General features: G+C 42.8%; 1 protein-coding gene across 1 annotated transcript in view; it reads left to right on the top strand.

Annotated features, from left to right (window-relative positions):
- The window catches only part of RPAP1 (RNA polymerase II associated protein 1), a 33,870-nt gene extending 20,671 nt beyond the window's left edge, over positions 1-13,199 (top strand). Inside the window, exons 14-24 of the mRNA XM_059475149.1 lie at positions 177-334; positions 1,640-1,810; positions 2,584-2,785; positions 4,690-4,799; positions 6,640-6,835; positions 7,755-7,904; positions 8,342-8,484; positions 8,975-9,779; positions 10,543-10,719; positions 11,389-11,445; positions 12,199-13,199. Coding sequence (XP_059331132.1) covers positions 177-334; positions 1,640-1,810; positions 2,584-2,785; positions 4,690-4,799; positions 6,640-6,835; positions 7,755-7,904; positions 8,342-8,484; positions 8,975-9,779; positions 10,543-10,719; positions 11,389-11,445; positions 12,199-12,354 — 2,325 coding nt within the window. The 3' untranslated portion in view covers positions 12,355-13,199. The remainder of the gene's footprint in view (positions 1-176; positions 335-1,639; positions 1,811-2,583; positions 2,786-4,689; positions 4,800-6,639; positions 6,836-7,754; positions 7,905-8,341; positions 8,485-8,974; positions 9,780-10,542; positions 10,720-11,388; positions 11,446-12,198) is intronic.
- Positions 13,200-13,735: the final 536 nt, after the last annotated feature.

Raw genomic sequence — 13,735 nt, 5'->3', positions numbered from 1 at the left:
CACAAAATAAAAGCAGATTTGAGCAGTGCAAGAAGAGCTCAGAACGAGCTGAATTGAAATCTGCAGCTCTTTGTGTGTGTCAGAGCAATGAAGTAATGATGCATGCAGCTGATGCCCCTTATCCCTTTGTCTTTTTTGTTCTTCATCCTTTTCTTTTTGCTTGGTTTGTTTCACAGCTTAACAGATTTGAGCTGAAGAGTCGGTTGAGTCGCTTTGTAGCTGAGGAGCCTGTGGACGTGCCCCTGCTGAGGGAGGAGGCCGTGCGGCTGAGCACCGAAGCCTTCCGCCTGTGGGCGGTGGCTGCCGCCTACGGGCAGGCCTGCGACCTCTACAGGTACAGCTCCCACCTGGACACCTGGGCTGGGGGCACGACAGAGCAATGGACACCCTGCTCAGGGGGCAGAGAGGGCTCTCCAGGCTCAGTCTCCATTCCCTTCAAAGTGTCTCACCTCACTTTCTCCTGCCTCCTGCAGTAAAACTCAGTTTCTAAGGGCATTCGTGCTGTGTATTGCTTTCTTCTGGTTGTTCACTATCTCCTGTGTTCAAGCTCTGCTATTTTGTTGTTTCTGCTTTACAGTGGGAGACCACTGTAGCTTTTTAGGGCTGCATATTTTTCTGCTTGAAGGGATGAATTATCTGTGCTTGTATGACATCAAAACACGTGGTTTGCAGCACACCCAGGACTGAATGTGCTTGACCTAGGGGCAGTCTGTAGGCAGCAGTCACCACACTGAGTGGGGCAGACTGTGCAGACAAACTTCATGATGCATCGACTTCCAGGTCAGGAGAAGTTCTTGTGCTTGACTGCCAAGGTCTGCACCTGGTGTAGGTCTGACCTGCCTCAAGCATTAAATCTGCTTCCTGTAATTGGAAGAGGAGAGATGGCTGTGGAATTGCTCTAAAGTGGAGTAAAAGGAGGCCAGTATTGAGTTTCAGAAGAAAATTCCCATCCACAGCAGCATTTTGTGTTCTTTGGCACTATCCCATGTATGATTTAAAAAGAGTAAAAACTGTATATACTATTTTAGCAGTGTAAATAATGTTGAGGAAAGAAACAGCAGATAATTCCTTAACATTGCAAGATTATAAGTGTGGCTGAGAATCTCAGAACTATTCCCCAGCAAGAGTAAAATCAAAGTATTTTTTTCAAGAGATAATCAGAGTGCATGGAGGCAGAGTATTAGGTAGGTCCCATTCAGATGAAATTGGAATAGCAGTAGTCTTCCTTTGTCATCTTTTTTCTTTGTCAGTTATTTTTGTTATTGTGGTAGTGGCGATGGTTCTCATAATCAAATTTTAACAGTCTTTATAAATAAATTATTTGAGAGTGTAAAGAAGATAAAGCCAGATTCTTCCAGTGGAAAGTGAAGAGCCAATGGGCACAAATGAAAATACAGGAAATTCCACTGAAGTGTTCTTACTGTAATCTTTACTAACTTTACTGTAAAGGTGATCAAACACTGGAGCATTGTTGCACAGCAAGGTACTGAAGTCTTCATTCTTGTAGATTTTCAAAATCCAACTGGATATATCCCTATGCAATCTTGGTGTTGCTGGCCTATCTTGAACAGGGAATTGAAGTACATATGATCTCCAGAGACCCTTTCCAACCATATGCATTCTCTGATTCATACTACAGTGACCTCTACCCTGTGCTGGTGAGGATCCTGCAGTCACTGCCGGAGTTGCTCAGTGGGAAGAGCCCTGCGGTTGAGCTGTCTGTGCAGCGAGCTGCAGCAGTGGTTACTCTGTTGACACATGTGACACAAACAGCAGGATACGCAGCAGAGCTGCAGGCCAAGTTGAGCAGGTAGGCTCTCTAAGTCACCATTTTGTGCATCTCAATAGTTGGCATCCCATCTTCCCTTTCTTTGGTTTGGAGACCTGGCTGTCACCTTTTTTTTTTTCCCCTCATTTTCAGTTGTTTAGTGTCCCACATGTGAGCCCCTGCATGCACCCTGGTGGGGTGTATTCCCTCTGACACAAGGTCAGAAGTAGTGTCTGGTCTGACAGCTATGCCTGCTAGCATGGCCAGAGGCAGGAGTCAGAATCTACATTAGGCTAGGGGGCATAAAGGGCACTGTAAGCCAAATGCCCTGCTGAAAGGAGCTAGTAAGCTGCTTGGAACTTCTCTTGGGAGTAAAGGAAGTAAATGTCTTGAGATTTGGAGGAAAGAACCTCTCTGCAGAAGCCAAGATGAGTCAGGATTAAGAGGTGGTTGGTTTTGGTAAATATCAAAGCAGTAGGATATGTTGCAAACATAGGTACTTTTTCTGGTGGAAAGCAAGAAACTCTTTAACTAAAGCTGAGTACTGAGGTAGCAATGCTGGTAAAGCTAGAGCGTAGCTCAGGGGCAGAGTAGTGCAGGAGAAGAAACTTCAGCTTTTTAAAGTACATTCTACATTTGTCCTTTCTGCCTTAATTATTTGGTCTGGTTTGTGGGACTATGCAAGGACTTTTCCCCTAGTTGTGCTATTGGATATAATTTTCTAGACTACTTCTTTCTATTAAAATTGATGCTTTAGAGAGACAGTTGTTTGGTATTTTTTTGGTATCCTGTGTCATTCTTCCACTGGGTTTCAGCAATAACTCAGAAGATAATGAACCAATCCCACCTCCTCCAGTAGCATGGAGTCAAGTGTCAGGCTTACAGCCCTTCCTTGAGACAAGTCTGAAAAAAATCCTTCAGCAGCTATCCCAGACAGAAACTGGGCAAACTCTCCAGCCTCTGACCACAGCTTGTGTGATCTTCTTGGGAGTTTATTACAGTGCTTACAGCCAACAGGTAAGGCCTGAAAATACAGGCAGTCTTCTCATCTCACCAGCATCAGCTTGTGCATTCCCTCTGAAAACTGGAATTTACAGACAGTACTGAAAAAGATGGATATTAAGGAATCAAGCTGAGCACTGATTTTGTAACCACAGCTCATATCTAGGCTGCATGACATTCAGGGTCACTTAAGTCTGCTAACCCTATACATTAGCAGTGCCAAATATCTGTCTTCCTTTTTTGTCCTTTCATCCTTTGGGATCAGGGTCTCATTCAAGGTGGTGGTGCTGTGATTGTTCTGACTTACTACAGAGCTCCGAAGTGTGAAGTAAATACAATGTAATTTTATTTGGCAGCCGTTCTTGCTAGTGGGATAAATCAAGTCATGTGTTTTTGCATTTGCTTTGGTCTGAGAGCTTACATGTGGACACCTACACTGCAATGATCTGGGTGGAAGATTGAGCTTTAAGGGTCGTGCTGTATGGACTTTGGATAGGAAATAATAAAGATAAATTTATTTGTTGCACCACTGACATTGAAGGTCAAATTCTGTAACACACAGTTGTAGTATGTGATCATCTTTTAAAGTAAGTGTTCTGAAGGTGACATGTCAGTGTGATGCTGTTGAAGAATAATGTCTTACACTTTAGCTATCTTAAAGATTCATGTTCTAAAGATAAATGCAATTTTCCTCTTTACTGCCCAACTGACATGCCTGAGTTCCAGCTTGGGAGAACTGTGTTGAAGGTGTGGTAATTTAATGGCTGTAGTTATTCACACTGGTGCAACTCCTCTGAAACTTGCCAAAAGCAACTAAGTTTATTAGTTATGGCTGGGGTGGAAACTGCCATTGTCTCTCAAAGATGTCTTCAGGGTCCTGAAGGTTGGTATATTTTACAGGCTGTGGTAACATCCTGAGCATTGCAAACCAGGACAGCCAAGAGTTTAATGTTCCTTTTTAACCTCTACAGATATCCCAGAAGAGTGACTGATGAAACAATTTCTTCAGTCATTGAATTGTGCTGGGTTTTTGAATTCCACTTCAGGAGAAGTTCAGTCATCTACCTCTAGTTAGCTGATTAAAAAAGAAATTGTACATAGTGTATTTGAATAGATTAGTGCAAAAAAAATCAACTTGTATAGTAATTAGATTAGTGTATGCTGGGACCTTCTCTTAATATTTTTGTTAGACTGTTAAAAACTAAGGTTAACATCTTCACAAAAGTTTAACTGATTTCTGGAGGCGAATTTCACCTGGGGTAAAATCAGATTTTATGTAATGGAAATGAATATTTCTGTATCCCAGAGCAGCATTCTAATGAAGATAAAAAGTGTTAAAATTTGCCAGCATGTTCCTTCAACCTGGAATATTGCTTACTAGGGTCAGAAGAATTTGGATGATTCTTTAAAAGCCACAGTTCCTCGTCTGTGCAGTGTTCATCCACAGTCATACTTTGATGGGTAGGTCAATCACACTTTATGCTGCTGATTTTTTGTTTTGTTTTGTTTTTTTTGGAGACCCTCGTGTTGCCGCTCAGATTGCTCAAAGTACTTCTGATCACCTTTGTGTCATCTTCAGTTTTAATAGAAACATGTAGATGGTAGGGAGAGGAGGGTCTACCTAAGTTTTCATTTAGTGACTCTTGATTCCAAGGATCCCATATCTTACTTCCAGCCAATTAAGAATTTCTGGGATGCACTTTAATACTTGAGTGTGAGAACACCTTGAGGTGCCAGCTCTCAGCTTCCACACTATGAGCAGTGAGGCCAGCTCTAACCTAGAGCAGTACCACTCTGTAGGTGATGGGGTCTGGCAAAAAGACAATAGAGGAAGTAAATAAATCAGTCTGTCTTTTTGCTATCACTGGATGTTATGGTCATTCATTCTCTTTTCCTGTCATTCTCCATGTATTTTACAGCCATCAGTCAATCCAGTTGACTGCTTAGAGGAACTGGAACGTTTGACATCAGAGGTGCTGCAGCCCCTTCTCAGCCAGCCAGCGATAGACAGCATGTGGGACTTGCTCAGGTAAAACCATTCCACTGCTAAGATACTCTTGTCAGAAGCTAAAGGAGCCCCATTTCTGTACTGTACTGTGTGACAGCTCTCTCCTCTCTCTTCTCTTTTCCCTGTGCAAAATGCCCCAGGTATGGGAATTGAAGTACAGTAGGGCTGTGTCTACACCCTGCTTTGTCCTCTCACCCCTCACAGAAAAGGCATGATGGCTGCAGAGGTTTGCAGCTCCTCCTTTTCTACTGATGCTGCTGCATCTCTGCTTTGCCATGTAGCTGGGGTTTTCATATCAATTTCAGATTATTTTAGTCACTCTTGGTTTTGATTCTTCTTTGATTTACTGATCTAAAAAAAATAGCACAAGTAGAATTAGTTGAGTTGCTCTTACATGACGAGGTGAGTGTGTTCATGTACTGTTCATGTGCTCTGTGTGGTGCTGCTTATATGAAAGAATTTACTAAATTGAAATCTTCAGGCTTCTGCAGAGCTTCACTAGGGCTTTGAAAACCCCGGCAGGGAAGTGCAAGAACAGACACCAAACTGTTCTTGCAGACATTTGGATAACATAAACTCTGGCTCTGGGAACAGTTAAGCGCTGCAGATATTCTGTCTTTGCTGTAGAGGGAGCCTCCTTACTAGGCTGTAGCTAATCTTTTGGACTGAGGAGTCTGAAAGGCCTGACTTGCAGTCAGAGAGGCATCCCTCTGCCTCTGACAACATCTGATATAAAGGGCACTTGAACCTTTTGTTTTCAAGTGGTATTTGAATGGCCACCAAGCAGTTTGACCCATGTTCTTTCTTGACTGGAACTGAGCTCTGAAGCTCTTTGCATCAGAGTTTCCAACACAAGAGCACTCATTAGACCCTTTTCTGCCTATCCTGGCAGTCTGAAGACAGTGGATTTGGTCAGGCTATAAAATCTCATCCACAAGAATTCTTGCTGTTAATACTGGCTGGTAAAAAACAGAGTCAGCTGATCTCTGCCCAAATATTTTAACAATTTTGTCTTAAACTTTCCGGGCAGTTTAGGTCCAGGAGTTCAGGGTACTTTGTGAGCCCCACATGTGTTTATCCATCTCCTACATGTAATACCAGTGGTAGAAACAGCAATGCATTTAAGCAACTAGTTTTCTGCCATAGAGTAATGATATGGATCTTTGGCAGGGTTTGCCCTATCACCCCATTACCATTCAGCAGCTTGCTTGTGATCATTCTTCTTTGTGGCGTTCTTACCTATACAGACATGATGTATCTACTCTGGGCCTGCAAGCACTGCTGGTGTGGGAATTTGTAGTTTCACCTGCAGGGAACACACACGCCAGTAGTGGTCTGCACAGTCATGTCCATGTACATTAAAGCTATGTTCTTTCTGAATACAGTTTAAAAATATGCGTTTCATTAGTACATAAAGGGCAGCATTTTTGCAAAGTCAATTTTAGATATAAGCTGGCTTTTTGATGTTGCCTACAAGTTTATTATTGAAATGTCTCGAGTGGGTGGGCAGCCTTATTAGCCTGGTGTGCGTATGTATGTGGGGAACAGTGTATTTTTTTAAATCGAAGGTCCAACACTTTAGTGTATTTGACATCAGAGATGCGTCACTGCATCAGTATTTCTGCTCATCATGACCAATTTAGCTGGAGAGTTCCTGACAAATCCCTGGCATTAGCTTGTATGGCAGTAGTGCTTGATGTACCAGCTGAGACACTGGCTTTTTGCTTTCACTGTCTTCAGGGTTTCCATTTTACTGCAATGTGTGGTACAGTTCAGATAGATAACAACATTTCAACAAGATAATTCCTCAGCACTATGAATGCTTTTGACCTAACCCCTCTCTCTTTATTTCTTCACACAGGCCATGTTCTGCTTTGTGCAACCCTCTGTCCTGTTCCTCGGCACCGGAATCTGTTGGCAGCATTGCATCTCTGAGCTGCACTGGAGGCAAACCTCCTTTGAGCCTTGTTGGCTCCAAGTCACCTTTCCCTTTCCTCACTGCCCTCTTATTTCTCATCAATAACATCACTCACATTCACAAGGGCCTGACCAGCAAGGTGAGAATAAACCTTTTCACTGCAAATTCTAGGTGAATGATGATAAACTTGTGAGAGAGGTTAGTATTTGTACCTTCCCAGGCATAAAAGAGATGTTAGAAGGACTGTTAAAAGCAAATTGTTGTGCATTTTTATTTTAAAAATACTAAAGTATTATAGAGAGAAACAGCCTGACTTTCAGAACAAATGGGATGAGGATCAGAAAAATGTCTTTGAATTCCAATTTCAGTTGACACCAGGAAGCTGGAATTACAGAGCAGGTGATGCTTAAAGGATGTATTTATAACAAATGTTGAGAAGAGTTGAATAGCTGCTGTTTGGCTAAGCAAAATATAAAACTTGAGTGTCAGTGGAGGAAAAGCATGGTTGAAGCATATATGACAAAGAAAAATGGGGTAATATTAAAGAGAATGAGTGCTACTGAAGAAGGTCCTTCCTACTTTGGTTTGTTCTGAAGTTTTAGAATGAGTGAGTCATGGAAGGTTTCAGATTCTAAAGAACAAATGTCTGAGCTCTAGAAAGATGGAATGTGTAGCATAAGCTTTCTCAAAGCCTTCCTGTGTGACCTTGTGTTGAATTAGCTGATCGACTACTGATGGAGATATCTGGCCAGATGAGGGAAAAACATTTTAAGCCACTGGCCAGATTTCTGCCTTACAGAACATTACAGAAAATGTTGGCAGTGACTGTTGATTGTCTGTGATGGGGATGGTCACGATGGATGCAGGTGAGCATCCATCACCTGAGGAAGAAAAGCAGATGTTTATTAGGCTGTTTTTAAATATGGCTTTTGGAGTAGCCAACAGGAATTGTCATGTGAGAGGAGGTAGGGGAGGGCCTTGGATAGGGTTGTGTTTTGCTTTCCTCCAAACACAAACAGTCTTAATATTATTTGTCACCACTTGTGATTCCTTTATAGTACAGCTCTGTGCTGGGCTTCAGAGGCTTGAAGGATTATCTGCATCAAAGCTGGCAGACTGGACCTCCCTCTGTGACTCCCTCATCTGCGTGGGTCCTGCGCCATGAATATCACCTGCAGTACTTTGTGTTAGCGTTGGCTCGGAGAATGGTATCGTTATCAGTCCTTCCATTTCTTTCCCCCAAGGAACTGACTTCACTGGCAGCTGGTCTTCATGTCCCTGTTCTTTCTTGTACCTGACTTAGGTCTGGCAATTCTTCTGCTGACTTCTATGACCCATTGGCAAATAACATCTTTCCAGTTACTGATGTGGGAATTTAGTTCCAAAATACTTTGGATGGAAAAATTATATTTTTGCCTTTCTTTGAGATAAAATAAGAACAAAGTTTTCAACTGTGTTGCTAAAAAAATCTGACTATCTAAGGCAGTCAGAGGAAGCAGAAATATCTCTTGGTATGAATGCTGCCAGCTCTTGCAGTCTGCCTCAATCTTTCACTTTGCAAGATCTGTGTCTTGTTTGACCCTCCTGTCCGTGTTGATTGTCTTGTTGACAAATGCTTTTATCTGTTGTTTTCTTTCCTGTACAGGCAGGCACTTGTCCGGATTACGCCCAGCATGCCTCACTCCATCACTGTGTTGCCATGGCATTGCTAAGCCGTTTGTTGCCAGGGAGTGAGCATCTGGCTCATGAGGTCCTACTGGATCTTGCCTTTAATCCAGAGTTTCTTCCGTAAGCTTTTGCATTTTTTCCTTTTTCTAGTCTGGCACATGGGAAAACATGGGGAAAATGGGAAAAATACATTGGCATAGCAATTTTGTTGTAATTTTTGGCCTTAAATGGGGCCTGTAGTTAAATTTTATTTACCGGCTTATTCTTCTGGCATGGAGCCTTCTAATCAGGCAAGCACAGTAGTTGCATATTTTTCTCTGATGAAGCACTGTTGAGAAACAGTGTGGAGGGTTTTCATGGCACAGCCTCGGTGTTGCTGACTCCAAATGTAGTTCTGTGAGTTCTGTCTAAATACCAAGGTAGCTGATGCTTTACAGGCCCTCTGTATTAGAATAGCTCAATGATGTAGAAAGTACTGTACTGTACTGCCTGTACTACTCTTCCTGTTCCAGGAAGACTGTAGAGGTGAATAAATATGATATGTTGTTTGTTTGGCATTTCAGGTTTTGTTTGTTTGTTTGTTTCTTAAACTGTTGTCTTTACCTTACAGTGAAGGGAAAGCTGGTGGGCCAGAAGCAGCTGACTTCTCTGATATTCTGCATCTGGGCACCAGTGCCAAACTGGCACAGCCTGGCTCTGCAGCAGCATTTCTTCCAAGGGTTACTCGTGGTGCCCTGCTGAGAGAAGCATACCAGAATCTGCCTTCCATTCGTTCCTGCTACCTCTCCCACTTTGTCCACTTGCAGCCCACCCTTATGCGTTCTCAGGCATCCTACCAAGGGCAGAATTACCTCATCCAGTCAATGCTGCTTCCTGAGGTCAAAGGGCCCATCCTGCCTTCAGACTGGCCATTCTTTCCACTTATCAGCCTCTACAACAAAGTGACTAATGCAGAGACACGTGGGGCCATACTGAACTCTCTCCCACTCGATCTCATCAACACTGTGACCTGGAACCTGCAGTGGGTCTTGTTGCTGGAAACCTGGCGTTCTAAAATCCTCCAGAGCATCCCAACTGCTGCCAAACTTGCACGGCTTATGTGTGTCTTCCTCACTGGCAGTGACCTCTTTCTAGAAGCACCAGTCCACCGCTACACAGCTGCCCTTCTCTCTGTGTATTGCCAACCCAAGGTCCTGGACTCTCTGAACCTGGATGCTCCTCTCCCTGGTTTGGCATCCTTCCATGATCTCTATATTAGTCTCCTGGAGCAATTTGAGGGCGTCTCCTTTGGAGATCCACTCTTTGGAGTCTTTGTTCTTCTACCTCTACAGAAGCGTTTCAGTGTTCATCTGCGTCTCTCTGTTTTTGGGGAGCACACAAATATCCTGCGGGCACTGGGAGTGCCATTACAGCAGGTAATCCTGGCTTATGGTAATTGCCTGTCACTGTGTATTTCTGTGTTACTGCACTCTTGCCTGTGATTCTCCAACCTTGATTTGTGTGGATATGTGGAGGACAGGAGCTGTGAAATTTCTCAGTCTTCACTGGAAACTGTCCCAAACCTTGCTTGGATTAACTGTTGAGAACCTTCTAATTTATAGAAGGGCTGGTCGCACCCTGTGTTGTGCTAGCAATTACCTTTCCCTTAAATAAGTATTTTCACACCTTGGTGAGAACTTTTTCCTTGTCCATGCATAGACAAATAGTCATTTTCCCTCTCAACCATCTTTCCACATACAGTTATCCTGGAGTTGTGCTCTGCTGAGTAACAGCAAGAAAATTTGATCTGTCAAGTGTAGGACTACGTTTCTTTTGAATGAGCAGAGCGCAAGAGATAGAGTATTTTTGACAGCACAGCTAAATTCTGTCTTCTTACTTTATAAGTGCTCATCTTATCTGTGCCAAAAATCAGCTGCAGTGATAGGACCAGTAAAACAGCTCTCCATAAAGTTGATGAGGTCTTGACAAGACTTTGTCAAGGCACATCACATCAGTCAGGGTGGGCCGTAGCAGCTCTGCTGCAAATGGGGGTCATGCCACTGGGGTAACATCGCGTTACAGGGGGGGATGCACGAGGAAGGGCTCAAGAAGTTAATGACTCTAGAAGTCATTAACTTCCTCTCACCACTTAGACCCTGACAAAAATTGTAATGTTGCCTCTGGATGGGTTTGTTGCAGTTTCCTGTGCCTCTTGAGCGCTACACTTCCCCTCCTGAGGATAACCTGAACCTCCTGCGACTCTACTTCCGAACGCTGGTCACTGGTGCACTGCGCCACACCTGGTGCCCTGTTCTGTACCTGGTGGCCGTGGCTCATGTGAACAGTTTCATTTTCTCCCAAGAAAGCACAACACAGGTGGGTAATGGATAGCAGAGCTTCAGGGCTGCAGTCTTTGGGTTTTGCATCTCCTCTCCCTGTAAGTCCAGTGTGCCTTGCAATGAATCACTGACCTTTGGGACTTGAAAACAAAGATTGTAAGCAAATACGTTGAGGACTCATCAGCTATTTGAGGATCCACATACAAGGCAGCAGCATTTGTTCATTATGTCCTAATGTATTTACATTAATGGTAGCTAGTCCTACTTAAATCTTTGAGGTCAGCAATTATGTGTTCTGTTGTGTGGGGGGAAGAATAAGAAAGGTGATCACACAGAGAGAGCTTGTAATAGATTTGGCCTCCACCTTAGCAGTCTTAAGGTGCAAAGTCTTTTCTTTGACTTTGCCTAAGTAACCAAGCAGAAGCCCTCCTATGGCCTTGAGGCCTCTGTCAGTGAATAGCTGTGCTATTCACAAGACTTCACCTCTGATCTGCAATTCATCCTGAAGGTTGAGAAGTTAGCTGAGATTCAGATTAGGGAAAGGAGCAGAGAGGCAGGATTTAAGTGATAAGACATCTCAGGCACTTTCTGCTGGAACAAGCTGCTCATCATTATAATGAACAAGTCATCCTGGAGTGCTGTATGCCCCTGGGCAAAGGTGTTACTGCACCATATTAAGGAAAGTACGTGTGTGTTTTGTTCCCAGGAGACAGATGCTGCTCGGAAAAGCATGCTGCGGAAGACGTGGCTGTTGGTGGATGAGGTAGGATTTGTAAGATTCAGCTTGTACTGCTGGGAATTAAGTTTTCCATATATGTTACTCTTACAGACTTATATTTGGCTTTGAAATTTGTGTTTAATTATGTTGCTAATTTGACAATGAGAGGAGATTAGCAGCAGGATTTTGGCCTGGAATATCTGTAAATACGCTTAACTGGTTCTTGTAGTAATTGACCTCAAAACACTGAGACTACTGCAACCTATATGAATCTCCTGTACTGTATTTCCTTGCCTCTTGTCCAAGCAGCTTTATATCTGGATAGCTGGAGATATTAGAGGGATGATTGTAGCACAGTTATGAATAGGTGGCCAGCAGTGATCTTTCTTAACTCTTAGTTGGATGCTTCCCCTGAAAAGAATAGGACAGATGTAAAGTTTCTCTTTTTTCAAGGAGCTTGCCAAAATCTATCCTTTGTGGGACAGAGCTGGGTCATTTGGCCCTCTGTGATTTGTGTCCAGGGTAAATTATTAGATGACACTCAAAAATCCACTTCGGTTTCTGGCAAGAAGTCATTGTGGGGGGCTGTTGAGAAGAAAATGAAGTTGTGTTTAGAAGAGGAAATCTCATGCAAAAAAAAGTGAATTTTAGTGGGAGAAACTTGCCTTTTACAACTCTTCTATTGAAGATGATGTAATTAAATATCTTGGGCATGATGGAATTATGCTATTTGCAGATTTGCTGTGTTGTGTTGGAGATGGTGGAAAAGATTAGATACCTTTCTGTTTCATTTTTCAGACCTTGAAAAAGCACCTGCTGTACTACAGACTGGTGAATGCAGAGAGTCCTTTGGGATTTGACCTTTATGAGCAGCTCCCTCCCATGCGACTGAGGTACCTGCAGAAAGTGACACAGAAAGAAATTACAGAGAATGCACCAGTGCTAGACTCATAGCAAAGCACTTCAGCAAGAAGAGGGCCAAGGTGAAGAATGGAAAAGCTCAATTATACTTCACTGATGAAACTACTTTCAGTTCAGATGGTTTTAGTGTTTTACCTGGATGCTCTTGGCATCTTTGCCTAGTGAGGCACTAGTAAAATGCTCCCATCCCTGCAGAACATACATGCTGTCAAGATATGCCAGCATGTGTGTGACCTCTCTGTGATGGATGTTGGAGCATTTTTCTTCAAGTTGTTCTCCTTCCCAGAGGAGGTGAGAATGTGTCTGAAAGGCATTGGACTGCTGAATAAACTGAAGGAACTGGAAAAGCTGTTTTGTCCACTCAGGCTGGAAACTGGGTTCTCAAGATAATGTCTGTTTTCCCCAGATCCCTCCATTGCTTTTTTTGTACCTTGGATTTTGAATGGTCCTTTTCTCACACTACTCTCTGCAAACAGAATGACAGTGTGACAGGGAGGAATCTGATCCTGAGAGGTTTTTTTTAGCATGCACATACAAGCAGTTTTTCCAAGGTAGTGTTCTGTGCATATGCTCAGTAACACAGATGTATTGTGTCAGACCTCTAAGAAACAGGAGTTCCTAGTGCAGTGGTACAAACACTGAATATTCTCCCTTGGCTTTCAGATGGTCTCTAAACTGCTTTCTTTTCTCTCTTAATTTGGTTACATGTATAACAAGATCAAAAATAATTTTCTTTTGCAGGCCAGAATGCTTGGCAGTAGCCACCCCTCATTAGAGAAAAAAAAAAAAAAAAATATCTGCTTTAGTTAGAATATGTATTGGTTGCCGTCTGAGAAGAATGCAATTTAAATTTTGAAGTGGAGATTACTAGCTCAAACCTAATTTTAAAAATGTCTAATTTGATCCCACTTCTACAATTCTGAATTGCAGCCTCGGACACAAGGGCTGCAAATACAGAGCCCTAAAAGGCTCACTACAAGTGCCACATCAAGTCCAGAATTTCCTCTAGGTGTATGCTCTCACTGGGTGTTTTCTTTATATTTTTGCTTGGTCACTCTGGCAGGCTTTTGTTCGCAGAACTTGACTTTTATGAGCAAAACTTTTTAAAGATATTTCTGATGTTTTGTTTTTATGAATAAGTTCCTCTGGAAGGTGCAGGGTGATACCTGGTCTGAAGAGCTCAGCCTCTGTCTTTACCTATCAAACAGGCCAAGCTGGCTTCCCTCTGAAGAAACCAGGCCTGTATTAACCTTGCTCCAGAGAATGTCCCAGCAGGAGTGAGAATCACTGTTAATAGGGCCACTGTGACTGAAATTGTTCGTACAGAAACAAATTCCAACTTAATAGAATCAAAGAATCATTGAGTTTGGAAAAGAAAAGACCTTGTGTCCAACCATAATACAGTATCTTTCTT

Source organism: Ammospiza nelsoni, chromosome 6 (genome assembly GCF_027579445.1).
Source record: "Ammospiza nelsoni isolate bAmmNel1 chromosome 6, bAmmNel1.pri, whole genome shotgun sequence".
Lineage (NCBI taxonomy): Eukaryota > Metazoa > Chordata > Aves > Passeriformes > Passerellidae > Ammospiza > Ammospiza nelsoni.
This window is presented reverse-complemented; position numbering and strand designations above follow the sequence as displayed.